The following is a 27,093-nucleotide window of genomic DNA, read 5'->3' as shown; positions in this document are numbered from 1 at the left end:
CTCACAACCAGTAACCAAATCACGGCTATTCAACAACGTTTACTAACAACTTTAATTTTATAACTTAACTGCCATGCTCACAAACCTTTGCAAAACACCCTTTTCAGATCATGAAATGAGTTTCGGGAGAATCCTCGCAAAACAACTTCAGAATCCCAAACACATGTGATTGCCAACGCCACAACACAACGAATTTCCGCCCTCACAAGTAAGCTAATTTTCCCAAAGAGTTGCGCATTGCATGAAGGGATGTTGGCGGACCACCCTCTTTGGTATGCAGGAGGACCGACGTCACTGTTTGTGCTATCCTGGGGAAGATGGCGGAAGCTGCGGCGGTTCCCCCGCATCGGTTCTTCTGTCATTGTTGTAAGGGAGAAGTAAGCCCCAAGCTCCCGGTAAGTCAGTCGTTTCACCGTGTCCCGATCATGTCTGTTCAAAGCAGGTCTTGTTCTTTTCCGTCGGTTGACAACCGAATCTGAGTCCAGCAAATAGCAGAAGTAGTTTAACTAGCTAGCTGCTAACTGTAGACGGCTAGCCAGTAGGGCCCTCGGCACTAACTAGCTAGCATACAATGTTGCTATTTGTTGTTGCTCGCTTTAACAATAGGGTTTGTCAACTAATTTCTTTAACAAAGACATTATGTACAGTAATTGTTAAAGATTATACTGGCATGGTTGAATAACCGCACCTGTAGTTACTGAGTAGCTGGTGTTATTTGATGTGCTGTTAACCTTATTCGAGGTGGGTTTTGTGTGCTTTTCCTGAATTCCTCGAGGAGGTAGTTATATGGAAATCTGATGGATATTTCAACGTTAGGCCAGTCTGGCTACTCCTTGGCCTACAAAGTTATGACACTTAACGTTAACGTTTGCATTTAGCTAGCCAGTCGTGTAGCTATCTCTTTGTTATTGACTCGCAGTCTCTGGCAGTCAGTCAATATGTCAGTAAGTCATTCAGTCTGCCTGTCTAAACCAACGTTCGCTAGGATACATTTGTGTATGTTAGGCTGGTCAGTGAGAGGCAGGCTGGTAATCCCCTGTTTATTCCCTTCCTGCCATTGAAGCTACATCTGGGAGGAGGCTGAAGTAGGCCTAGAAACGGACCTAAGGCCAGTTTTGAGATTTCCCTCTTATTGGGAAATAGATCTGTGCCTATGGGTCTGATCCATCTAGCCCAGGGTTTCCCAAACTCGGTCCTGCCCCCCCATCATCAAGATTGGGCACCAGACTGGCGCAGCGGTCTAAGGCACTGCATCTCAGTGAGGCATATCCTAAGCCTGCACACAATATTGCATACAGCAATACAAGTTTTGAAACATTTTGGAATGAGGTTCACTTCATGTTCAAGTGTCCTTTTGTTTTGTGGAATAAAGAACATGTCTGTGTCATAGGCCTAATCCCATTGTGAGTGAACTTGACACGGGTGCCAGGGAAGAATACTTCTCGGTGACAACTTCCACTTTACATGTTGATGTTCCTGCCTAGGCTATATCCTGACTCTGCCACAGATCTCTACTAGACATTTCCCCATTCTACAGACAGAAACCCCTGCATAGCTGCCTCAGCAGCCCTGTATAGAACCCGGTGTGACTCATGTACTCTGAGTTTGTGGTGTTGTGTGTTTTTGCAGGAGTACATCTGTCCCAGGTGTGAGTCTGGCTTTATAGAGGAGGTAACAGAAGATTCCAGGTGAGAATATCTTGTTTCTTATGTCTGTAGCTTTAATGAATCTACCAGACATAGGCTAGGCAGAGTGAATAGAAGGTGGTGGAGAATGACTGTGTATAGATGTTGGATGTTACTAATGCTGTGTTCTGCCTTCTGTGTGCTGTTTCCCTCAGTCTGCTAGAGGGTGGCACTAACGGGACAGATGACACAGCCACACAGTTTGCAGAGGTATGATATGCAGTGCACTGTGGCCTGGAGGGTACAGGGGTGATGGGGATGCAAATGTGTACTGTGATCTCATCTGTACTAAATGTACCTTTTGTGATCCCATCTTTCTTTCACATGCTTTCTCTATCTCTCTCTCCATTCCACTGTCCCTCTCTCCATTCCCCCTCCACCCACCCTCCCTGTATTCACCCTCACCCCGCATTTCTCTCTCAGCAGCTGTGGCACCTGTTGTTTGTAGAGAGGCCTTTCACAGTGGATGGTGACAGTCCAGACTCAGAGCCCCGGGTCCCTGGTGGAGGGGTTGGGGTAGGATCAGGGGGGTTAGGTCTGGGGGGTCTGGGAGGGCTAGGAGGCCTGGGAGGAGGTCCTATCGGAGGGTCAGTCCCTGCTGGGCTAGGAGGACCCCTGGGGGGTCCTCTGGGAGGGGGGGAACACTGGGGGCCCGGTCGCCCCCCTCGTCTGCACAGTCAGCGGAGGTACCGCTCCAGAGGGAGCAGCAGACCTGACCGCTCACCTGCCGTAGAGGGGTGAGACTCCTCTCCTTACGATGCCATGTTGATATTCATATGGCTGTTTTGATCAGTCAGGATTTGCAGGTTCTAAATGTTGTCTTTTTTTTAAAGTTTTCAGTGTTCTGCTGATCTCATTCCTGACTGATGTGTGTGCCTTCTCTCTCTGTAGGATAGTACAACAGTTTCTGGCTGGTCTATTTGCCAACTCTGGAGTTCCTGGCTCACCTCCCCTCTCTTGGTAAGAACCTTCTTACTGCCATGTAAGCAGTGGTTATACAGTATGTAAGTCCATAGTTTCTCTTGTGGATTCCTTACAAATAGTGAGGTGGATCAACATGAATATTTGAAGGTTCCCTGACTTGTTATGGGTGTGCCTCAGCCAGCACCCCTGGGACCCTGTCATTTTAACCCAAACTAAATCACAACCCATATTGTTGCTGTTCATCATGTGTGAAACAGGATATTTCCTGAATGTTTCATCTTTAACTGTAATTGACCTCCTCTCTCTGTGTGTTAGGACGGGGATGCTACACTCTAACCCAGGGGACTATGCTTGGGGACAGGGGGGACTGGACGCAGTCATCACACAGGTACGCACGCACAAACCCCATTCACTTGATTTGGTATGGATGGCCACTAACCAACTATTACTTCATACTACGTAGTATGCTATATGGATGTTGGTAGACCCAGAATGCTAATGAAGGTTTAGCAGTTCTCTTGGTAATTTCTCTATCTTTTCCAGGGTGTTTCTGATGGTTTTACTCTTGTTGTATCATGCTAGGTTAGCACACAGTTTACAGCACAAAGCTGAATTGTAAAGCTGTTCTTATAGTTCCTGCAGCAACCATTGTGATGTATCTTCTCTGTCTACCTGTGTGTAGTTGTTAGGTCAGTTTGAGAACACGGGCCCTCCTCCTGCAGAGAAAGAGAAGATCTCCTCCATACCTACAGTCAACGTGTCTCAGGATCAAGCAGGTCAGTCCTTTAGCTCCTCTCCAGTTTCTCCATAGTGCCTATACACTACCAATCAAACGTTTGGACACGCTTATTCATTCAAGGGTTTTTCTTTATTTTTTAAAATGTTATACATTGTAGAAAAATAGTGAAAACATCAAAACTACATCAAAACTATGAAATAACACTTTTTTGGTTACAACCAAAACATATTTAAAGTTTTAGATTCTAAGTAGCCACCCTTTGCCTTGACAGCTTTGCATACTCTTGGCATTCTCTCAACCAGCTTTACCTGGAATGCTTTTCCAACAATCTTGAGTTCCCACATATGCTGAGTACTTGTTGGCTGATTTTCCTTTGCTCTGCGATCCAACTCATCCCAAACCATCTCAATTGGGTTGAGGTCGGGTGATTGTGCTCCCAAGTGGCGCAACGGTCTAAGGCACTGCATCTCAGTGCATGAGGCGTCACTACAGTCCCTGGTTCGAATCCAGGCTGAATTACATCGGGCGGTGCACAATTGGCCCTGCGTCGCCCGGGGTAGGCCGTCACTGTAAAAGAAGAATTTGTTCTTAACTAAAAATAAATAAAATAAAAATAATTGTGGAGGCCAGGTCATCTGATGCAGCCCTCCATCACCCCTTCTTGGTCAAATAGCCCTGACACAGCCTGGGGGTGTGTTCTGTTTAAAAACAAATGATAGTCCCACTAAGCCCAAATCGCTGCAGAATGCTGTGGTAGCCATGCTGGTTAACTGTGCCTTGGAATTCTAAATAAATCAGACAGTGTCACCAGCAAAGCACCATCACACCTCCTCCATGCTTCACGGTGGGAACCACACATGCTGAGATTATCCCATCACCTACTCAGCGTCTCACAAATACACGGCGGTTGGATACAAAAATCAGATTTGTCCATTGCTCGTGTTTCTTGGCCTAAGCAAGCCTCTTCTTCTTATTGGTGTCCTCTAGTAGTGGTTTCTTTTGCAGCAATTCGACCATGAAGGCCTGATTCACGCAGTCTCCTCTGAACAGCTGATGTTGAGATGTCTGTTACTTGAACTCTGAAGCATTTATTTGGGCTGCAATCTGAGGTGCAGTTAACTCTAATGAATTTATCCTCTGCAGCAGGTAACTCTGGGTCTTCCTTTCCTATCAAATGACATTTTATTGGTCACATACACATGGTTAGCAGATGTTAATGGTCACATACATGGTTAGCAGATGTTAATGGTCACATACACATGGTTAGCAGATGCTAATGCGAGTGTAGCGAAATGTTTGTGCTTCTAGTTCCGACAGATTACTTGTTAGATATTGCTGCACTAACAATTTCATACCTAATACACACAAAAAGGAATGGAATAAGAATATATACGTAATATATGGATGAGCAACGACAGAGCGGCAAGATGCAATAGATGGTATAAAATACAGTATATACGTATGAGTGAGGCAAGATATGTAAACATTATGAAAGTGGCATTATGGCAGTCCTCATCAGAGCCAGTTTCATCACAGCACAGCACATTTTCTGGATTGACTGACCTTCATGTCTTAAAGTAATGATAGAATGTTGTTTCTCTTTGCTTATTTGAGCTTTTCTTGCCATAATATGGACTTGGTCTTTAACTAAATAGGGCTATCTTCTGAATACCACCCCAACCTTGTCACAACACAACTGATTGGCTCAAACACATTAAGGAATTAAATTCCACAAATTAACTTTTAACAAGGCACAACGGTTAATTGAAATGCATTCCAGGTCACTACCTCATGAAGCTGGTTGAGATAATGCCAAAAGTGTGCAAAGCTGTCATCAAGGCAAAGGGTGGCTACTTTGAAGAATCTCATATAAAATATATATTTTGTTTACTACGTGATTCCATATGTGTTATTTCATAGTTTTGATGTCTTCACTATTATTCTACAATGTAGACAATTGTAAAGATAAAGAAAAACCCTTGAATGAGTAGGTGTGTCCAAACTTTTGACTGGTACTGTAAATAAGCTAGTATAGCTGTGCTGCTGACAGCTGACTCATTGGGGTAAATGAGGACTCCTAGCTGCTGTCTCCTGTCCTCGTCTTTCTCACATACACACATCTGTCCTCTGTTTCACTCTCTCTCCTCTCTACCTCTCTCTGTCTCTCTCGGCCTCACTCTGTCTCTCTCTTTTGGTCTGTCTCTGTCTCCCCCTGGCCCAAGACCCACATAACTGTTGTCTCTCTCCCTCTCTGTCACTCTCTATTCCCCCTGGCCCAGGGCCCACATAGAGAGGGTGAGACAACAGCTGTCTCTCTTTGTCTCCCCTGGCTCAGGGCCCACATAGCTGTTGTCTCTCTCTCCCTCCCTCTCTCGGTCTCCCCTGGCTCAGGGCCCACATAGCTGTTGTCTCTCTCTCTCCCTCTCTCGGTCTCCCCTGGCTCAGGGCCCACATAGCTGTTGTCTCTCTCTCCCTCCCCTGGCTCTGGGCCCACATAGCTTTTGTCTCTCCCTCCCTCTCTCGGTCTCCCCTGGCTCAGGGCCCACATAGCTGTTGTCTCGGTCTCCCCTGGCTCAGGGCCCACAGCTGTTGTCTCTCTCCCTCTCTGTCTCTCTGTCTCCCCTGGCTCAGGGCCCACATAGCTGTTGTCTCTCTCCCTCCCTCTCTCGGTCTCCCCTGGCTCAAGGCCCACATAGCTGTTGTCTCTCTCCCTCTCTGTCTCCCCTGGCTCAGGGCCCACATAGCTGTTGTCTCGGTCTGTCTCTCTCTGTCTCCCCTGGCTCAGGGCCCACATAGCTGTTGTCTCCCTCTCGGTCTGTCTCTCTCTGTCTCCCCTGGCTCAGGGACCACATAGCTGTTCTCTCTCTCTCTCTCTGTCTCCCCTGGCTCAGGGCCCACATAGCTGTTCTCTCTCTCTCCCCTGGCTCAGGGCCCACATAGCTGTTGTCTCTCTCTCTCCCTCTCTCGGTCTCCCCTGGCTCAGGGCCCACATAGCTGTTGTCTCTCTCCCTCCCCCCTGGCTCAGGGCCCACATAGCTGTTGTCTCTCCCTCTCTCTGTCCCCCCTGGCCCAGGGCCCACATAGCTGTTGTCTCACTATCTCTCTGTCTCCCCTGGCCCAGGGCCCACATAGCTGTTGTCTCACTATCTCTCTGTCTCCCCTGGCCCAGGGCCCACATAGCTGTTGTCTCTCTCTGTCCCCCCTGGCTCAGGGCCCACATAGCTGTTGTCTCTCTCTGTCTCCCCTGGCCCAGGGCCCACATAGCTGTTGTCTCACTATCTCTCTGTCTCCCCTGGCCCAGGGCCCACATAGCTGTTGTCTCTCTCTGTCCCCCCTGGCTCAGGGCCCACATAGCTGTTGTCTCTCTCTGTCTCCCCTGGCCCAGGGCCCACATATCTGTTGTCTCTCTGTCTCCCCTGGCTCAGGGCCCACATAGCTGTTGTCTCCCCTGGCCCAGGGCCCACATAGCTGTTGTCTCTCTCTGTCCCCCCTGGCTCAGGGCCCACATAGCTGTTGTCACACTATCTCTTGTCATTAAGAGTGCTACTTATTACTCTTAAATCATCTCAACGAGCCACTCAGGAATTTGGCATCAGATGCTAGGCTTCAGTTATTTTAATGTCTGATAGGCCGTCATTGTAAATAAGAATTTGTTCTTAACAGACTTGCCTAGTTAAGTAAAGGTTCAATAAAAACATCTAATGTAGCCCCAGCTTCATCATCCCTTCAGTCTTCCCATCTCTCCCTCTCCTCCCCCGTTCTCTGTATACTGTAATATGGAGTATTTTTCCTGCGTGTCAGATAGTTATGTATGATCATTTCTAACAGGAATGTAATACTAAATAATAAAAAGAGGTGTGTGTGTCTCCAGACTGCAGTATGGAGTGTCCGGTGTGCAAGGAGGACTTTGCAGTGGGAGAGCCCGTCAGACAGCTACCCTGCAACCACTTCTTCCACTCAGACTGTATAGTACCCTGGCTGGAAATGGTGAGGAGGGTGGGGTAATATTTAGTAGGAGGAATGTTTTGAAGACATTTGTAACTGATTTTCTCCTCTCTTTCTGCAGCATGATACGTGTCCTGTGTGTAGGAAGGGGTTGAATGGAGAAGACAGCAACACCCAGAACCCCCCAGAATCCCCCTCTCTAAATACGGACCCCCGCACACAGGAGAGATGGTCCTTCTGAAATACACCTCCCTATCATCCCCTTATCGCACCTCTCTGACCTCCTTTTAATCTCTCTCATCCGTCCTTTATTCCACTTTTTTTACCCTCATCCCCCCCTTCTCTACGAACTACTGCACACGGGAGATAAGGACTTTCTGAAGGATAGACCTCCATCTCTGCCTCATTCCTCCGTGTCATTCCTTCGTCTCACTCCTCCTCTCTGAATCATCTCTTCATCTACAGTCATAGGATGGTCATCTCAGTTTGGCTGTTCCTGTCTCAATGCCCCTGGAACCATGTTCACACAGAGTACACACACACACACACATACATCATGATTCGGTAGACCCCCACACACACACGTCATGATCCATTAGCTGTCCTCTGCCTCATCATGACCAAGCACTTGCCTTTACCTCGCTTCAAACATCAACCACATCTCGCTTTTTCTACTCTTTTCTCCATATTCCTCTTTTTCCATCCTTCTGAAAAGCACTGCTGTAAAACAATGTCTCTCCCTACCTCTCTACTCCTGGGATGCATCTCAATAGTCTAGTGGCTTCCTCTCCTCATCATCTGCACTGAACATGGCAGATGCTCACCAGGAATTTGATTTTGCCTTTCTAGCTCTGTCACATCAGTGCAGAAAGGAGACATCATTTTGACTATTGAGACGGGGCCCTCCACATTCTGGTGTATATATTAAACAGATTGCATCGCTCTGTCATTTTACTCCTCCGTTGATGACTTGTCTTTTGTTTCACATTTCTATCACTATTTTTTTAATGTAAATACTTTTAGTCCAACAACTTCTGGTTTGAGAAGAGAACAACAAAGCATATTGAGAATGGAGACAAATGTGAATCCCTGGGTATTAGTCTGTATATTATTATATATATGATAACATGTATGATGTATTAATAATTCAAAAATATTAAAAACCATTAACATTGATTTTTATCGGGTCTGTCTGTCCATTAAAACGTCCAGATACTTGTGTGACGACGTAATAGAGACAAATCATTTATTCAAAAGGCAAATGGTTTAAACGGCATTCATAGATTCGGTACATGATCTCTTTTCTAAACCAGATTTCAGTTTAGAAACGGTTGTTAGCAGTGTAATGGTCCGACCGTCTCAAGCAGCAGCAGTGTCTGATCATAGTAGTTAGTGTACCTGGTCCTGGTTTGATCACATGCTATATTCACACATTCCAGAGCTTCTCCCAGCGTGATAAAGATCAGTGCAGATAGTCGCAACATATTTGGCTGTATTGGCTAAACCACACACATTTCAAGCTCTGATCCCAGAAATGCCAGAGCCCACGATGCTGCAGGTTATCTATTAGATATGCTGTTCTGAGGAGGCAGCACATTGGGCTTCGGATGGTGGTGGGAGTTGAGTGTGTAGTGGTGGAAATGTAGCAGACCTGCTAGTGGGGATTGTGACAATGCTTTGGCCCTGGCATTAAAGGTGTGTGTTCCATTCCAGTGCGGTCAGAGTGTGTGAGCAGGGAGTGGGCTGGAGCACTGGAGGAGATGAAACCCACAGCAGGATCATACACCTCAAACTGGACCTCTGACGACGACCTGCAACACACACACACAGTCTCACATCAAGTTAACACACACACTTTCACCCACCTGTTGAGGATGGTAAGCACCACTGACCCGTCTGGCCCGATGAAGGCAGAGCTTTCCAGTTTTGTTTCCTGACTGAGGGACACACCCACTCTCTGAGACCCCTCCCACAGGAACTTACTGTGTAGCAGAGTTAATTAACTTCAAAACACATAAAGATGAGTGATCAACAAGTAATTTAGGAAAGAAGGGTTCATTTTATAAAGTATTGGTATAGGGTGTCAGACCTGTCCAGGTGGGACAGTACAGTACCTGAAGTGGGCCATGCTATAGAAGGTGGTACAGTACCTGAAATGGGCCATGCTATAGAAGGTGGTACAGTACAGTACCTGAAATGGGCCATGCTATAGAAGGTGGTACAGTACTTGAAGTGGGCCATGCTATAAAAGGTGGTACAGTACCTGAAATGGGCCATGCTTTAGAAGGTGGTACAGTACCTGAAGTGGGCCATGCTATAGAAGGTGGCACAGTACCTGAAGTGGGCAATGCTATAGAAGGTGGTACAGTACCTGAAGTGGGCCATGCTATAGAAGGTGGGACAGTACCTGAAGTGGGCCATACTATAGAAGGTGGTACAGTACCTGAAATGGGCCATGCTATAGAAGGTGGTACAGTACCTGAAGTGGGCCATGCTATAGAAGGTGGGACAGTACCTGAAGTGGGCCATGCTATAGAAGATGGGAAAGTACCTGAAGTGGACCATGCTAAAGAAGGTGGTACAGTACCTGAAGTGGGCCATGCTATAGAAGGTAGTACAGTACCTGAAATGGGCCATGCTATAGAAGGTGGTACAGTACCTGAAGTGGGCCATGCTATAGAAGGTGGGACAGTACAGTACCTGAAGTGGGCAATGCTATAGAAGGTGGGACAGTACCTGAAATGGGCCATGCTATAGAAGGTGGGAAAGTACCTGAAGTGGGCCATACTATAGAAAGTGGGACAGTACAGTACCTGAAGTGGGCCATGCTATAGAAGGTGGTACAGTACTTGAAGTGGGCCATGCTATAAAAGGTGGTACAGTACCTGAAATGGGCCATGCTATAGAAGGTGGTACAGTACCTGAAATGGGCCATGCTTTAGAAGGTGGTACAGTACCTGAAGTGGGCCATGCTATAGAAGGTGGTACAGTACCTGAAGTGGGCCATGCTACAGAAGGTGGTACAGTACCTGAAGTGGGCCATGTTATAGAAGGTGGGACAGTACCTGAAGTGGGCCATACTATAGAAAGTGGGACAGTACCTAAAGTGGGCCATGCTATAGAAGGTGGTACAGTACCTGAAGTGGGCAATGCTATAGAAGGTGGTACAGTACCCTGAAGTGGGCCATACTATAGAAGGTGGGACAGTACCTGAAGTGGGCCATGCAATAGAAGGTGGGACGGTACTTGAAGTGGGCAATGCAATAGAAGGTGGGACAGTACCTGAAGTGGGCCATGCTATAGAAGGTGGGACAGTACAGTACCTGAAGTGAGCAATGCTATAGAAGGTGGGACAGTACCTGGAGTGGGGCATACTATAGAAAGTGGGACAGTACAGTACCTGAAGTGGGCAATGCTATAGAAGGTGGGAAAGTACCTGAAATGGGCCATGCTATAGAAGGTGGTACAGTACCTGAAGTGGGCCATGCTATAGAAGGTGGGACAGTACCTGAAATGGGCCATGCTATAGAAGGTGGTACAGTACTTGAAGTGGGCCATGCTATAAAAGGTGGTACAGTACCTGAAGTGGGCCATGCTATAGAAGGTGGGACAGTACCTGAAGTGGGCCATGCTATAGAAGGTGGGACAGTACCTGAAGTGGGCCATGCTATAGAAGGAGGTACAGTACCTGAAGTGGGCCATGCTATAGAAGGTGGGACAGTACAGTACCTGAAGTGGGCAATGCTATAGAAGGTGGGAAAGTACCTGAAGTGGGCCATGCTATAGAAGGTGGTACAGTACCTGAAGTGGGCCATGCTATAGAAGGTGGTACAGTACCTGAAGTTGGCCATGCTATAGAAGGTGGGAAAGTACCTGAAGTGGGCCATACTATAGAAAGTGGGACAGTACAGTACCTGAAGTGGGCAATGCTATAGAAGGTGGGAAAGTACCTGAAGTGGGCCATACTATAGAAAGTGGGACAGTACAGTACCTGAAGTTGGCCATGCTATAGAAGGTGGGAAAGTACCTGAAGTGGACCATGCTATATAAGGTGGTACAGTACCTGAAGTGGGCCGTACTATAGAAGGTGGGACAGTATCTGAAGTGGAGACATGCTATAGAAGGTGGGACAGTACCTGAAGTGGGCCATACTATAGAAGGTGGGACAGTATCTGAAGTGGAGACGTGCTATAGAAGGTGGGACAGTACCTGAAGTGGGCCATGCTATAGAAGGTGGGACAGTACCTGAAGTGGGCCATGCTATAGAAGGTGGTACAGTACCTGAAATGGGCCATGCTATAGAAGGTGGTACAGTACCTGAAATGGGCCATGCTATAGAAGGTGGTACAAGACCTGAAATGGGCCATGCTATAGAAGGTGGGACGGTGCAGTACCTGAAGTGGGCCATGCTATAGAAGGTGGGACGGTACAGTACCTGAAGTGGGCAATGCTATAGAAGGTGGGACAGTACCTGAAATGGGCCATGCTATAGAAGGTGGGACAGTACCTGAAGTGGGCCATGCTATAGAAGGTGGTACAGTACCTGAAGTGGACCATGCTACAGAAGGTGGTACAGTACCTGAAGTGGGCCATACTATAGAAGGTGGGACAGTACCTGAAGTGGGCCATACTATAGAAGTTGGGACAGTATCTGAAGTGGAGACGTGCTATAGAAGTTGGGACAGTACCTGAAGTGGGCCATGCTATAGAAGGTGGGACAGTACCTGAAATGGGCCATGCTATTGAAGGTGGTACAGTACCTGAAATGGGCCATGCTATAGAAGGTGGTACAGTACCTGAAGTGGACCATGCTACAGAAGGTGGTACAGTACCTGAAATGGGCCATGCTATAGAAGGTGGTACAGTACCTGAAGTGGGCAATGCTATAGAAGGTGGTACAGTACCTGAAGTGGGCCATACTATAGAAGGTGGGACAGTACCTGAAGTGGGCCATACTATAGAAGTTGGGACAGTATCTGAAGTGGAGACGTGCTATAGAAGGTGGGACAGTACCTGAAGTGGGCCATGCTATAGAAGGTGGGACAGTACCTGAAATGGGTCATGCTATTGAAGGTGGTACAGTACCTGAAATGGGCCATGCTATAGAAGGTGGTACAGTACCTGAAATGGGCCATGCTTTAGAAGGTGGGACGGTGCAGTACCTGAGGTGGGCCATGCTATAGAAGGTGGGACGGTACAATACCCTAAGTGGGCAATGCTATAGAAGGTGGGACAGTACCTGAAGTGGACCATGCTATAGAAGGTGGTACAGTACCTGAAATGGGCCATGCTATAGAAGGTGGGACAGTACAGTACCTGAAGTGGGCAATGCTATAGAAGGTGGGACAGTACCTGAAGTGGGCCATGCAAAAGAAGGTGGGACAATACAGTACCTGAAGTGGGCAATGCTATAGAAGGTGGTACAGTACCTGAAGTGGACCATGCTATAGAAGGTTGGACAGTACCTGAAATGGGCCAAGCTATAGAAGGTGGTACAGTACCTGAAATGGTTCATGCTATAGAAGGTGGGACAGTACAGTACCTGAAGTGGGCCATGCTATAGAAGGTGGTACAGTACCTGATGTGAACCATGCTACAGAAGGTGGTACAGTACCTGAAATGGGCCATGCTATAGAAGGCGGTACAGTACCTGAAATGGGCCATTCTATAGAAGGTGATACAGTACCTGAAGTGGGCCATACTATAGAAGGTGGGACAGTACCTGAAGTGGGCAATGCTATAGAAGGTGGGACAGTACCTGAAGTGGGCCATGCTATAGAATGTGGGACAGTACCTTAAGTGGGCCATGCTATAGAAGGTGGGACAGTACCTGAAGTGGAACATGCTATAGAAGGTGGTACAGTACCTGAAATGGGCCATGCTATAGAAGGCGGTACAGTACCTGAAATGGGCCATGCTATTGAAGGTGGTACAGTACCTTAATTGGGCCATGCTATTGAAGGTGGTACAGTACCTGAAGTGGGCCATGCTATAGAAGGTGGTACAGTACCTGAAGTGGGCCATACTATAGAAGGTGGGACGGTGCAATACCTGAAGTGGGCCATGCTATAGAAGGTGGGACAGTACAGTACCTGAAGTGGGCCATGCTATAGAAGGTGGTACAGTAGCTGAAATGGGCCATGCTATAGAAGGTGGGACAGTACAGTACCTGAAGTGGGCAAGGCTATAGAAGGTGGTACAGTACCTGAAGTGGACCATGCTATAGAAGGTGGGACAGTACCTGAAATGGGCCAAGCTATAGAAGGTGGTACAGTACCTGAAATGGTTCATGCTATAGAAGGTGGGACAGTACAGTACCTGAAGTGGGCCATGCTATAGAAGGTGGTACAGTACCTGATGTGAACCATGCTACAGAAGGTGGGACAGTACCTGAAATGGGCCATGCTATAGAAGGCGGTACAGTACCTGAAATGGGCCATTCTATAGAAGGTGATACAGTACCTGAAGTGGGCCATACTATAGAAGGTGGGACAGTACCTGAAGTGGGCAATGCTATAGAAGGTGGGACAGTACCTGAAGTGGGCCATGCTATAGAAGGTGGGACAGTACTTGAAGTGGGCCATGCTATAGAAGGTGGTACAGTACCTGAAGTGGAACATGCTATAGAAGGTGGTACAGTACCTGAAATGGGCCATGCTATAGAAGGCGGTACAGTACCTGAAATGGGCCATGCTATTGAAGGTGGTACAGTACCTTAATTGGGCCATGCTATTGAAGGTGGTACAGTACCTGAAGTGGGCCATGCTATAGAAGGTGGTACAGTACCTGAAGTGGGCCATACTATAGAAGGTGGGACGGTACAATACCTGAAGTGGGCCATGCTATAGAAGGTGGGACAGTACAGTACCTGAAGTGGGCCATGCTATAGAAGGACGTACAGTAGCTGAAATGGGCCATGCTATAGAAGGTGGGACAGTACAGTACCTGAAGTGGGCAAGGCTATAGAAGGTGGTACAGTACCTGAAGTGGACCATGCTATAGAAGGCGGTACAGTACCTGAAATGGGCCATGCTAGAGAAGATTGTACAGTACCTGAAGTGGGCCATGCTATAGAAGGTGGGGCAGTACAGTACCTGAAATGAGCCATGCTATAGAAGGCGGTACAGTACCTGAAATGGGCCATGCTATAGAAGGCGGTACAGTACCTGAAATGGGCCATGCTATAGAAGGTGGGTCAGTACCTGAAGTGGGCCATGCTATAGAAGGTGGGACAGTACAGTACCTGAAGTGGGCCATGCTATAGAAGGTCGTACAGTACCTGAAGTGGGCCATGCTATAGAAGGTGGGACAGTACCTGAAATGGGCCATGCTTTAGAAGGTGGTACAGTACTTGAAGTGGGCCATGCTATAGAAGGTGGTACAGTACCTGAAGTGGGCCATGCTACAGAAGGTGGTACAGTACCTGAAATGGGCCATGCTATAGAAGGCGGTACAGTACCTGAAATTGGCCATGCTATAGAAGGTGGTACAGTACCTGAAGTGGGCCATGCTATAGAAGGTGGGACAGTACCTGAAGTGGGCAATGCTATAGAAGGTGGGACAGTACCTGAAGTGGGCCATGCTATAGAAGGTGGGACAGTACCTGAAGTGGGCCATGCTATAGAAGGTGGTACAGTACCTGAAGTGGGCCATGCTATAGAAGGTGGTACAGTACCTGAAGTGGACCATGCTATAGAAGGTGGTACAGTACCTGAAGTGGGCCATGCTATAGAAGGCGGTACAGTACCTGAAGTGGGCCATAATATAGAAGGTGGTACAGTACCTGAAGTGGGCCATGCTATAGAAGGTGGGACAGTACAGTACCTGAAGTGGGCCATGCTATAGAAGGTGGGACAGTACCTGAAGTGGGCCATGCTTTAGAAGGTGGTACAGTAGCTGAAATGGGCCATGCTATAGAAGGTGGGACGGTACAGTACCTGAAGTGGGCCATGCTATAGAAGGTGGGACAGTACAGTACCTGAAGTGGGCCATGCTATAGAAGGTGGTACAGTACCTGAAGTGGGCAATGCTATAGAAGGTGGGACAGTACAGTACCTGAAGTGGGCCATGCTATAGAAGGTCGTACAGTACCTGAAGTGGACCATGCTATAGAAGGTGGGACAGTACCTGAAATGGGCCATGCTTTAGAAGGTGGTACAGTACTTGAAGTGGGCCATGCTATAGAAGGTGTTACAGTACCTGAAGTGGGCCATGCTATAGAAGGTGGTACAGTACCTGAAGTGGGCCATGCTACAGAAGGTGGTACAGTACCTGAAATGGGCCATGCTATAGAAGGCAGTACAGTACCTGAAATTGGCCATAATATAGAAGGTGGTACAGTACCTGAAGTGGGCCATGCTATAGAAGGTGGGACAGTACCTGAAGTGGGCAATGCTATAGAAGGTGGGACAGTACCTGAAGTGGGCCATGCTATAGAAGGTGGGACAGTACCTGAAGTGGGCCATGCTATAGAAGGTGGTACAGTACCTGAAGTGGGCCATGCTATAGAAGGTGGTACAGTACCTGAAGTGGACCATGCTATAGAAAGTGGTACAGTACCTGAAGTGGGCCATGCTATAGAAGGCGGTACAGTACCTGAAGTGGGCCATAATATAGAAGGTGGTACAGTACCTGAATTGGGCCATACTATAGAAGTTGGGACGGTGCAGTACCTGAAGTGGGCCATGCTATAGAAGTTGGGACAGTACAGTACCTGAAGTGGGCCATGCTATAGAAGGTGGGACAGTACCTGAAGTGGGCCATGCTATAGAAGGTGGTACAGTAGCTGAAATGGGCCATGCTATAGAGGGTGGGACAGTACAGTACCTGAAGTGGGCCATGCTATAGAAGGTGGGACAGTAGAGTACCTGAAGTGGGCCATGCTATAGAAGGTGGTACAGTACCTGAAATGGGCCATGCTATAGAAGGCGGTACAGTACCTGAAATGGGCCATGCTATAGAAGGCGGTACAGTACCTGAAATGGGCCATGCTATAGAAGGTGGGACAGTACCTGAAATGGGCCATCTTATAGAAGGTGGTACAGTACCTGAAGTGGGCCATGCTATAGAAGGTGGGACAGTACAGTACCTGAAGTGGGCAATGCTATAGAAGGCGGTACAGTACCTGAAATGGGCCATGCTATAGAAGGTGGGACAGTACCTGAAGTATGCCATGCTATAGAAGGTGGTACAGTACCTGAAGTGGGCCATGCTATAGAAGGTGGGGCAGTACCTGAATTGGGCCATACTATAGAAGTTGGGACGGTGCAGTACCTGAAGTGGGCCATGCTATAGAAGGTTGGACAGTACAGTACCTGAAGTGGGCCATGCTATAGAAGGTGGGACAGTACCTGAAGTGGGCCATGCTATAGAAGGTGGTACAGTAGCTGAAATGGGCCATGCTATAGAGGGTGGGACAGTACAGTACCTGAAGTGGGCCATGCTATAGAAGGTGGTACAGTACCTGAAGTGGGCAATGCTATAGAAGGTGGTACAGTACCTGAAATGGGCCATGCTATAGAAGGCGGTACAGTACCTGAAATGGGCCATGCTATAGAAGGCGGTACAGTACCTGAAATGGGCCATGCTATAGAAGGTGGGACAGTACCTGAAATGGGCCATGCTATAGAAGGTGGTACAGTACCTGAAGTGGGCCATGCTATAGAAGGTGGGACAGTACAGTACCTGAAGTGGGCAATGCTATAGAAGGCGGTACAGTACCTGAAATGGGCCATGCTATAGAAGGTGGGACAGTACCTGAAATGGGCCATGCTATAGAAGGTGGTACAATACCTGAAATGGGCCATGCTATAGAAGGTGGTACAGTACCTGAAGTGGGCCATGCTATAGAAGGTGGTACAGTACCTGAAGTGGGCCATGCTATAGAAGGTGGGGCAGTACCTGAAGTGGGCCATGCTATAGAAGGTGGTACAGTACTTGAAGTGGGCCATGCTATAGAAGGTGGGACAGTGCAGTACTTGAAGTGGGCCATGCTATAGAAGGTGGGACAGTACCTGAAGTGGGCCATGCTATAGAAGGTGGGACGGTGCAGTACCTGAAGTGGGCCATGCTATAGAAGGTGGGACAGTACTTGAATTGGGCCATGCTATAGAAGGTGGGACAGTACCTGAAGTGGGCCATGCTATAGGAGGGACAGTACCTGAAGTGGGCCATACCATAGAAGGCCGGACAGTACCTGAAGTGGGCCATACTATAGAAGGTGGGACAGTACTTGAATTTGGCCATTCTATAGAAGGTGGGACAGTACAGTACCTGAAGTGGGCCATGCTATACAAGGTGGTACAGTACTTGAAGTGGGCAATGCTATAGAAGGTGGGACAGTACCTGAAATGGGCAATGCTATAGAAGGTGGGACAGTACCTGAAATGGGCCATGCTATAGAAGGTGGGACAGTACAGTACATGAAGTGGGCCATGCTATAGAAGATGAGACAGTATAGTACCTGAAATGGGCCATACCATAGAAGGCCGGACAGTACCTGAAGTGGGCCATACTATAGAAGGTGGGCCAGTACCTGAATTGGGCCATGCTATAGAAGGTGGGACAGTATCTGAAGTGGGCCATACTATAGAAGGTGGGACAGTACCTGAAGTGGGCCATACTATAGAAGGTGGGACAGTATCTGAAGTGGAGACATGCTATAGAAGGTGGTACAATACCTGAAATGGGCCATGCTATAGAAGGTGGTACAGTACCTGAAGTGGGCCATGCTATAGAAGGTGGTACAGTACCTGAAGTGGGCCATGCTATAGAAGGTGGGGCAGTACCTGAAGTGGGCCATGCTATAGAAGGTGGAACAGTACCTGAAGTGGACCATGCTATAGAAGGTGTGACAGTACCTGAAGTGGGCCATGCTATAGAAGGTGGAACAGTACCTGAAGTGGGCCATGCTATAGAAGGTGGTACAGTACCTGAAGTGGACCATGATATAGAAGGTGGGACAGTACCTGAAGTGGGCCATGCTATAGGAGGGACAGTACCTGAAGTGGGCCATACCATAGAAGGCCGGACAGTACCTGAAGTGGGCCATACTATAGAAGGTGGGACAGTACCTGAATTGGGCCATTCTATAGAAGGTGGGACAGTACCTGAAGTGGGCCATGCTATAGAAGGTGGTACACTACTTGAAGTGGGCAATGCTATAGAAGGTGGGCCAGTACCTGAATTGGGCCATGCTATAGAAGGTGGTGCAGTACTTCAAGTGGGCAATGCTATAGAAGGTGGGACAGTACCTGAAATGTGCCATGCTATAGAAGGTGGGACAGTACAGTACCTGAAGTGGGCCATACTATAGAAGGTGGGACAGTACCTGAAGTGGGCCATGCTATAGAACATGGGACAGTACCTGAAGTGGGCCATGCTATAGAATATGGGACAGTACAGTACCTAAAGTTGGCAATGCTAAATAAGGAAGGACAGTACAGTACCTAAAGTGGGCCATGCTATGAAAGCTCACAGACACACCTTCAATTCATCAGTTGGCCCTGTAACATTTCACCACCAGCACCTAAGCTACTAACTTGATCATACACAGGAATCTGACAAAACACTGAGGTCACACTCAACTTCTTTTTGTCTGATGTCATGCTGACCTGTTCAATTACCTGCTACAGTAACACATTCACTTGTACACCTGTACGATGTTATTCTCACCCGTTAGCCATACGACTAAGAAGGAGTACGTATTGACGATCCTCATTCTAGGTCATATGTGTTACCTGTATGATGCTGTGTGCGTACTGCTCAGCTCTCTCCCAGCTGCCCAGCCGTACTCCTCTGTCTGAGGGGCTCCAGCCAGCGCAGGCCTCCGTTCCAAACAGGTAGTATTCTGGGTACAGGTGGTGGGTAGTGCCCAGGGAGAGCTCTGCCGGCACCAGGGTGTCCAGTGGACTAGTGGACTCCAACACCATGGATATACCTGCCAGCACGCACATCACTGAGGACCTGGGGGGGAGGAGGAGCATACTTCACTATTGTCCAAATGTACACTTTCAACATTTCACTATTTCTTTATGGACTTCTCCCCTTTTCCCATGCATCCTTCTTTTTTTGACTCTCTCTCTCTCTCTCTGTCCTTGACCCTACCTTACCCCATCATCTCTAATTCCTTTCCTCCCTCTCTCAAAGCCCCCCCCCCCCCTCTTCTTTCAGATTGCCTCTCTCTCACCACTCTAGCCCAGTGTGGCAGTAGCAGAGGTGTGTGTGAATTTCTAAGCAAACAGCTGGAGGCAGGGCTTTCTCCTATAGAGCTCCATTTTTATGGAACGGTCTGCCTACCCATGTCAGAGACGCAAACTCGGTCTCAACCTTTAAGTCCTTACTGAAGACTCATCTCTTCAGTGGGTCATATGATTGAGTGTAGTCTGGCCCAGGAGTGGGAAGGTGAACGGAAAGGGTCTGGAGCAACGAACCTCCCTTGCTGTCTCTGCCTGGCCGGTTCCCCTCTTTCCACTGGGATTCTCTGCCTCTAACCCTATTACAGGGGCTGAGTCACTGGCTTACTGGGGCTCTCTCATACCGTCCCTGGAGGGGGTGCGTCACCTGAGTGGGTTGATTCACTGATGTGGTCATCCTGTCTGGGTTGGCGCCCCCCCCCCCTTGGGTTGTGCCGTGGCGGAGATCTTTGTGGGCTACACTCAGCCTTGTCTCAGGATGGTAAGTTGGTGGTTGAAGATATCCCTCTAGTGGTGTGGGGGCTGTGCTTTGGAAAAGTGGGTGGGGTTATATCCTTCCTGTTTGGCCCTGTCCGGGGGTGTCCTCGGATGGGGCCACAGTGTCTCCTGACCCCTCCTGTCTCAGCCTCCAGTATTTATGCTGCAGTAGTTTATGTGTCGGGGGGCTAGGTTCAGTTTGTTATATCTGGAGTACTTCTCCTGTCCTATTCGGTGTCCTGTGTGAATTTAAGTGTATTCTCTCTTTCTCTCTCTCGGAGGACCTGAGCCCTAGTACCATGCCTCAGGACTACCTGACATGATGACTCCTTGCTGTCCCCAGTCCACCTGACCATGCTGCCTTTCCAGTTTCAACTGTTCTGCCTTATTATTATTCGACCATGCTGGTCATTTATGAACATTTGAACATCTTGGCCATGTTCTGTTATAATCTCCACCCGGCACAACCAGAAGAGGACTGGCCACCCCACATAGCCTGGTTCCTCTCTAGGTTTCTTCCTAGGTTTTGGCCTTTCTAGGGAGTTTTTCCTAGCCACCGTGCTTCTACACCTGCATTGCTTGCTGTTTGGGGTTTTAGGCTGGGTTTCTGTACAGCACTTTGAGATATCAGCTGATGTACGAAGGGCTATATAAATACATTTGATTTGATTTGGAGGTGTGCAGGGCGGGGCCAAGGTGAAGCCCAGAGCCTGGAAACTGGAGCAGAGAAAACAGATTACTGTTATAATATATGCCATTTAGCAGACACTTTTATCCAAAGCGTGCATAGATTTGAGGTATTTTGGTGGTTCCGGGAATCTCACCCACTACCCTGCGTTACAAGCTCCATACATTACCAACTGAGATAAAAGAACCTGTAACATGGACTTCCTCTATAACCAACTTCATTACCAGAATGCAACTACTAACTAAATATCACTTTTTCCTGTTGTCAATTATGCACCTGCCTTAGATACACATGTAATATAAAGTGAGATGTGGCCTGTAGTTGGTCATCTGTCCAGCAGAGGGCTCGTTGCCTGTGGTCACGGCCCAGAATGATAGGTTGTATTTGGCATACTCCTCCAGGAACCTGAGGGAGAGGAAGTAGAATGAATACTCAGAGAGAGGGGGAAAAGTCCAACTCCTCTGTAAGGCTTCATGTGCCCAGTATGATACCTGACATAGTATTTAGCCCAGGTTAAGGTGTGTATACTGTATGATACCTGACATAGTATTTAGCCCAGGTTAAGGTGTGTATACTGTATGATACCTGACATAGTATTTAGCCCAGGTTAAGGTGTGTATACTGTATGATACCTGACATAGTATTTAGCCCAGGTTAAGGTGTGTATACTGTATGAATCCTGACATAGCATTTAGCCCAGGTTAAGGTGTATATACTGTTTAATTATGTGTTTCTGTAAAGAGATGGTTTCCACTCTAGCTTCCTGCAGTTTGTCTGGGCATATGTTCAAGGAAATTAGATTTAGCTAGAGATAGATTGAGCTGACAATGACTTGGTGATTTAAAACCTAAAGCTGGCATTCCATAGACAAGATGTGGTGTGTGTGACCCGAGATAGAGATAGCCTGGAAGAGTTCAGAACAATGCCTCATTGTCTCATCTTCCTGGCATCTGGGAAACTAAGCCGGGTTGGGGTAAAACAACATCCCATGCAGATAACCAGGAGACGGACCAGCCAGACCAGTCAGTAAGACGGACCAGCCTGACTAAGCATTTTGATGTCCTATATAATCTGTTTGATCATTTTCAGTTAGGCTGGTGGGTTGAGTAGTTTCATTATTGCAATAATTAATCGATATTGAATAAAGATTATTGTTTGAAGAAATGACAAAGTCTCTCTCACTTGATTAGAATATTTCACCACACTCTCGAGTCCAGGTCTCCCCTTAAAACAAGACTAACCTGGTTAAATAAAGGTTCAATAAAATACTCTTTTTTTTCTGAGAGTGTACCTAGTACAGTAACTATAATGTTTGTGTTGCCTCATCCAGTCTCTGTAAAGGACCCATTCATTCTACAGCTATCCTTTCAAAATGGCAGCCCGTGATAGATTTTGTCATGGGTGCTCTGGGGGCTGGTTCCTATAACTTGTGAGCATTGGAGTGTGACTGTTTGAGGTTGTGGACAGGTGTCTTTTTTATACTGATAACAAGTTCAAACAGGTGCCATTAATACAGGTAACGAGTGGAGGACAGAGGAGCCTTTTAAAGAAGAAGTTACAGGTCTGTGAGAGCCAGAAATATTGCTTGTTTGTAGGTGACCAAATACTTATTTTCCACCATAATTTGCAAATAAATTCATTAAAAATCCTACAATGTGATTTTCTGGATTTTTTTCCTCATTTTATCTGTCATAGTTGAAGTGTACCTATGATGAAAATTACAGGCCTCTCTCATCTTTTTAAGTGGGAGAACTTGCACAATTGGTGGCTGACTAAATACTTTTTTGCCCCACTGTATGTGAGAATGCTATTCATTGACTATAGCTCAGCATTCAACACCATAGTGCCTTCAGAGCTCATCAATAAGCGAAGGACTTTGGGACTACACACCTCCCTCTGCAACTGGATCCTGGACTTCCTGACGGGCCGCCCCCAGGAGGTAAAGGGAGGTAACGACACATCTGCCACACTGATCCTCAACACGAGCCCCTCAGGGGTGCGTGCTCAGTCCCCTCCTGTACTCCCTGTTCACCCACGACTGCGTGGCCAGGCACAACTCCAACACCATCGTCAAGTTTGCAGACATCACAACAGTGGTAGGCCTGATCCCCGACAACAATGAGACAGCCTATAGGGAGGAGGTCAGAGACATGGCCGGGTGGTGCCAGAATAACAACCTATCTCTCAACGTAACCAAGACTAAAGAGATGATTGTGGACTTCAGGAAAAGGAGGACCAAACATAAGTATTTGGTCAATAACAAAAGTTGATCTCAATACTTTGTTATATACCCTTTGTTGGCAATGACAGAGGTCAAACGTTTTCTGTTCCCGAGAAAGCAGTATATCGTTTGCATTGTGCTCGTCACTCATTAAAGGAAAAAAAGGATTATGCCAGTCTGTGGTGAGTAATCACAGTCCTGATGTCCAGAAGTTATTTTCGATCATAAGAGACGGTAGCGGCAACATTATGTACAAAATAAGTTTAAAAAAAATAGTTACAAACAACGCAAATAAACAAACAAAAAAAAACAATTGGTTGGGGACACGTAAAACGACGGCCTTCTTCTCCGGTGCTATTTTACAACTGTCATACCCAATCATCCGAACACAAAATAAAAGCTTGTTTTTACTCCAATGTTTGTAAACATAGTAAAAGTACACAAACACTATAACTTACCATTTTGATATCCTGGACGGTCAGTCCTTGCATCCATAGCTCTGTCTATAAATGTAAGAGTGGTTACATTTATCCAGCCCTATCCCTCAGCTTTTTACCAAAACAGGGCCAGGGATGACGTTTGGTTATTGTTTCAACTGCGGATTGACACTTTAAGATGGGTGGGGAATAACACATAAATTCTTCAGAAACACTGTTCTGTTAATAATTCCCTAAGGCTTATTGCAACATACTGGCCGCCTACTCGTCTTCAGTTATTCCATGGTACTGACTACTTCCTGATGTTATGGAATGATAAAGAAATGTGGGCGATTACTGAGAAACATCCTCCTTTAACTTGTCACAGAATTCTAATGACTTCCATAGAGGGGTGTTGAGTAAAAACCTTCCAGAGAACCATTGTGAGTGGGAGTCATGCCTATTCTTCCAACATTGACACATTGAATAAACAATCTGAAGCATTCTATCAATTAACACACGCTAGTTTTAAGCGTATGTTACAGAAAGGGTAGGTTTAAGGCCCTTTCTTACCAAGTCCTTTCCTCACTCCTGAGTCCTAAAGTAATGCCTTGGCACGTTGAGGAGAAAGTGACACTTTGAGAATGAGGAACCATTGCAGGAAAACGTTCAATAACAGATTTATTTTCATCACAGAAAAATTGATAGGCTACTACAGGATTCTCTAGACATGGGATTTCACCAACTATGAACTTTGCAAGATAGTTTGCAAAGCCGATGAGAAGCTGTACTCCTTTTGCATCAGACGGGTTTGGCTTGTCGAGGATCACTCTGTCTTTGTCTAGGTCCGGCTTCGGGCCTTTGGCCGAGAGAATGCGACCATGGAAGTGGACATCTTTTACCTTGAACTGCAGCTTCTTCTGGCCAAGGCGAAGCTTAACTGATCGGCAGCGCTCCATCAGTGCCAGGAGCTTCACATCATGAATACATTCTGCTTCTTCGTCTGTGTCACCACAGCCTACGATCAGGACATCATCAGCGATGGGTTCAATGCCCTTGAGCCCAGCCAGTAACTCGTGCTGCTTGCGTTGGTATACCTCAGGCGCCACTGAGACACCAAACGGGAGCTTGAGCCAGCGTTTCCCACCCCAGGGGTCCAGAAGGTAGTCATGAAGCTGCTTTCTTCATCCAGCTTGCATTGAAGGAATGCATCTCGGGCATCCACCAAGGTGAAGATCCTGGCCTTGGGAAGCTTGTAGAGGACATCCTCTAGTGTCGGCATGATGTAGTGGGATCGTTTCAGTGCTTGGTTCAGATGCTTTGGGTTGATGCAGACCCTCAGCTTCTCTGGTTTTTTCACTATGCCCATATTGCTGATCCAGTCAGTTGGTTTAGTCACAGATGTCATGTGGCCATCGGCCTCATACTTGTCCAGCTGGGCCTTCACAGCCACTTTCATTGCAATGGACACATTGCGAGGAGCACACTGGACTGGAGTGATGCTCTCATCCAATTCAAAGTGTACCTCCCCAGGCACTGATTCAACCGGCCTGTTGAATACATCGTCATATCTGCTGAGTAGTTGTTCTTTGGACAGGGGTCCATGCTGGACATGATCCACGATGTGCAGATCATTTGGTATCATACTGTACACATACCTAAACCTGAACTAAATACTATGTCAGGTATCAGACAGTACACATACCTAAACCTGAACTAAATACTATGTCAGGTATCATACAGTATACACACCTTAACCTGGGCTAAATACTATGTCAGGTATCATACAGTATACACACCTTAACCTGGGCTAAATACTATGTCAGGTATCATACAGTATACACACCTTAACCTGGGCTAAATACTATGTCAGGTATCATACAGTATACATACCTACACCTGAACTAAATACTATGTCAGGTATCAGGCGTTTGCATGTAGAGCCTGAGAGGAGAGAATGTTGACTGGTTTTCACAATCTCAAACTCCAGCTTGTTTTTGCGTCCACGAATTACACATTCAGTCACAAAGATGCCCATAGAGCTCATTAGCTCTCCTGAGTACAGCTTTAGTCTAGTATCACTGGGCAAGAGGTGTGTATCAGGTGCCAGGTTGATTTTGTCTTTGTAGCTCATTACGTTGCTTGTTGTGTAATCGTAGTGTCACAAACCATTTCTTCCCTCTTGAGTGTACAGCCCCAATTGATTCATGCATGTAAATGTCCCTTTCACTGTTCTGAAACTGAGTGACATCATCAACACAGTAAATCTTGCCCTCACTCACCCGTCTTTTTCTTTTGAGACACACTTTTACAAAGTGATTATTAGTTCCACAAGCTCTGCATGGTTTTCCGTAGGCAGGGCAGTGCTCTTTGCCTCGTGCCTGTGTATTTTCACAGTATTTACATCAATGCAGGTGTAGCAGCACGGTGGCTAGGAAAAACTCGCTAAAAAGGCCAAAACCTAGGAAGAAACCTAGAGAGGAACCAGGCTATGAGGGGTGGCCAGTCCTCTTCTGGCTGTGCCGGGTGGAGATTATAACAGAACATGGCAAAGATGTTCAAATGTTCATAAATGACCAGCATGGTCAAATAATAATAATCACAGTAGTTGTTGAGGGTGCAGCAAGTCAGCACCTCAGGAGTAAATGTCAGTTGGCTTTTCATAGCCGATCATTGAGAGTATCTCTACCGCTCCTGCTGTCTCTAGAGAGTTGAAAACAGCAGGTCTGGGGCAGGTAGCACGTCCGGTGAACAGGTCAGGGTTCCATAGGCGCAGGCAGAACAGTTGAAACTGGTGCAGCAGCACGGCCAGGTGGACTGGGGACAGCAAGGAGTCATCATGCCAGGTAGTCCTGAGGCATGGTCCTAGGGCTCAGGTCCTCCAAGAGAGTGAGAGAGAGAAAGAAAGAAAGAATTAGAGAGAGCATACTTAAATTCACACAGGACACCGGATAAGACAGGAGAAATACTCCAGATATAACAGACTGACACAGCCCCCCAACACATAAACTACTGCAGCATAAATACTGGAGGCTGAGACAGGAGGGGTCAGGAGACACTGAGGCCCCATCCGATGATACCTCCGGACAGGGCCAAACAGGCAGGATATAACCCCACCCACTTTGCCAAAGCACAGCCCCCACACCACTAGAGGGATATCTTCAACCATCAACTTACCATCCTGAGACAAGGCCGAGTATAGCCCACAAAGATCTCCTCCACGGCACAACCCAAGGGGAGGCGCCAACCCAGATACGTGCTATGGGGTTCTCTGTCTTCACCGTTCATGGTGAATTACTCTGCCTTGGTTTGTTTTGTCAGAATGTCTGCCTGGCAACAGCATGAACAGTATCAACGTCGTGCATGGGGCCTCGATTTCCATTGCTCTCATTCTTATGTCACTGACTTCGGCAGTGCAGCACATTTCAAAGGCAGTTACTAATGTAGGCAGGGCAGGGCAGTGCTCTTTGCCTCGTGCGTGTGTATTTTCACAGTATTTACACCAAATCAAATGTATTCATATAGCCCTTCTTACATCAGCTGATATATCAAAGTGCTGTACAGAAACCCAGCCTAAAACCCTAAAGAGCAAGCAATGCGTCTCTCTCTTAGTAGACGCTGGCGCGTATCCTCATTTGCAATTCCCAGCACTATTTTGTCACGAATCAATTCATCTTTCAATCCCCAGTATTCACAAGTAGCGGATCTTTCTCTCAAACGTGTTACAAAGATGTGTACTGACTCACCCTGTTTGCAGCTTTCGAAAACGAACCAATCGTAAATGACGTTCCTGGTGGGTTTGAA

The 27,093-nt window shown here is 47.2% G+C and overlaps 1 protein-coding gene across 2 annotated transcripts; it reads left to right on the top strand.

Moving 5' to 3' along the window:
• The first annotated feature begins 303 nt into the window (after positions 1–303).
• Positions 304–8,469, top strand: LOC139388346 (E3 ubiquitin-protein ligase RNF115-like). 2 transcript variants are annotated; one of them, XM_071134970.1, is made up of 9 exons: positions 304–395; positions 1,630–1,688; positions 1,841–1,895; positions 2,112–2,422; positions 2,577–2,645; positions 2,925–2,997; positions 3,292–3,385; positions 7,220–7,335; positions 7,415–8,469. In XM_071134970.1, the coding sequence occupies exons 1-9, from the start codon at positions 318–320 to the stop codon at positions 7,532–7,534; spliced, it is 975 nt and encodes a 324-aa protein (XP_070991071.1). In that variant the 5' UTR covers positions 304–317; the 3' UTR covers positions 7,535–8,469. The 2 variants fall into 2 exon arrangements, with proteins under 2 accessions (XP_070991071.1, XP_070991065.1); XM_071134964.1 differs by having other exon boundaries at positions 316–395; positions 2,109–2,422.
• The last annotated feature ends 18,624 nt before the right edge of the window (positions 8,470–27,093 follow it).

This window comes from Oncorhynchus clarkii, chromosome 3 (genome assembly GCF_045791955.1).
Source record: "Oncorhynchus clarkii lewisi isolate Uvic-CL-2024 chromosome 3, UVic_Ocla_1.0, whole genome shotgun sequence".
Taxonomy (NCBI): domain Eukaryota; kingdom Metazoa; phylum Chordata; class Actinopteri; order Salmoniformes; family Salmonidae; genus Oncorhynchus; species Oncorhynchus clarkii.
This window is presented reverse-complemented; position numbering and strand designations above follow the sequence as displayed.

Excerpts from the sequence above, each read along its gene's own strand:
- LOC139388346 (XM_071134964.1), top strand. The coding sequence starts at position 318 with ATGGCGGAAGCTGCGGCGGTTCCCCCGCATCGGTTCTTCTGTCATTGT. Across the intron at positions 2,423-2,576 it reads CGCTCACCTGCCGTAGAGGG|GATAGTACAACAGTTTCTGG; the intron begins GTGAGACTCCTC and ends CTCTCTCTGTAG. Across the intron at positions 2,998-3,291 it reads TGGACGCAGTCATCACACAG|TTGTTAGGTCAGTTTGAGAA; the intron begins GTACGCACGCAC and ends ACCTGTGTGTAG.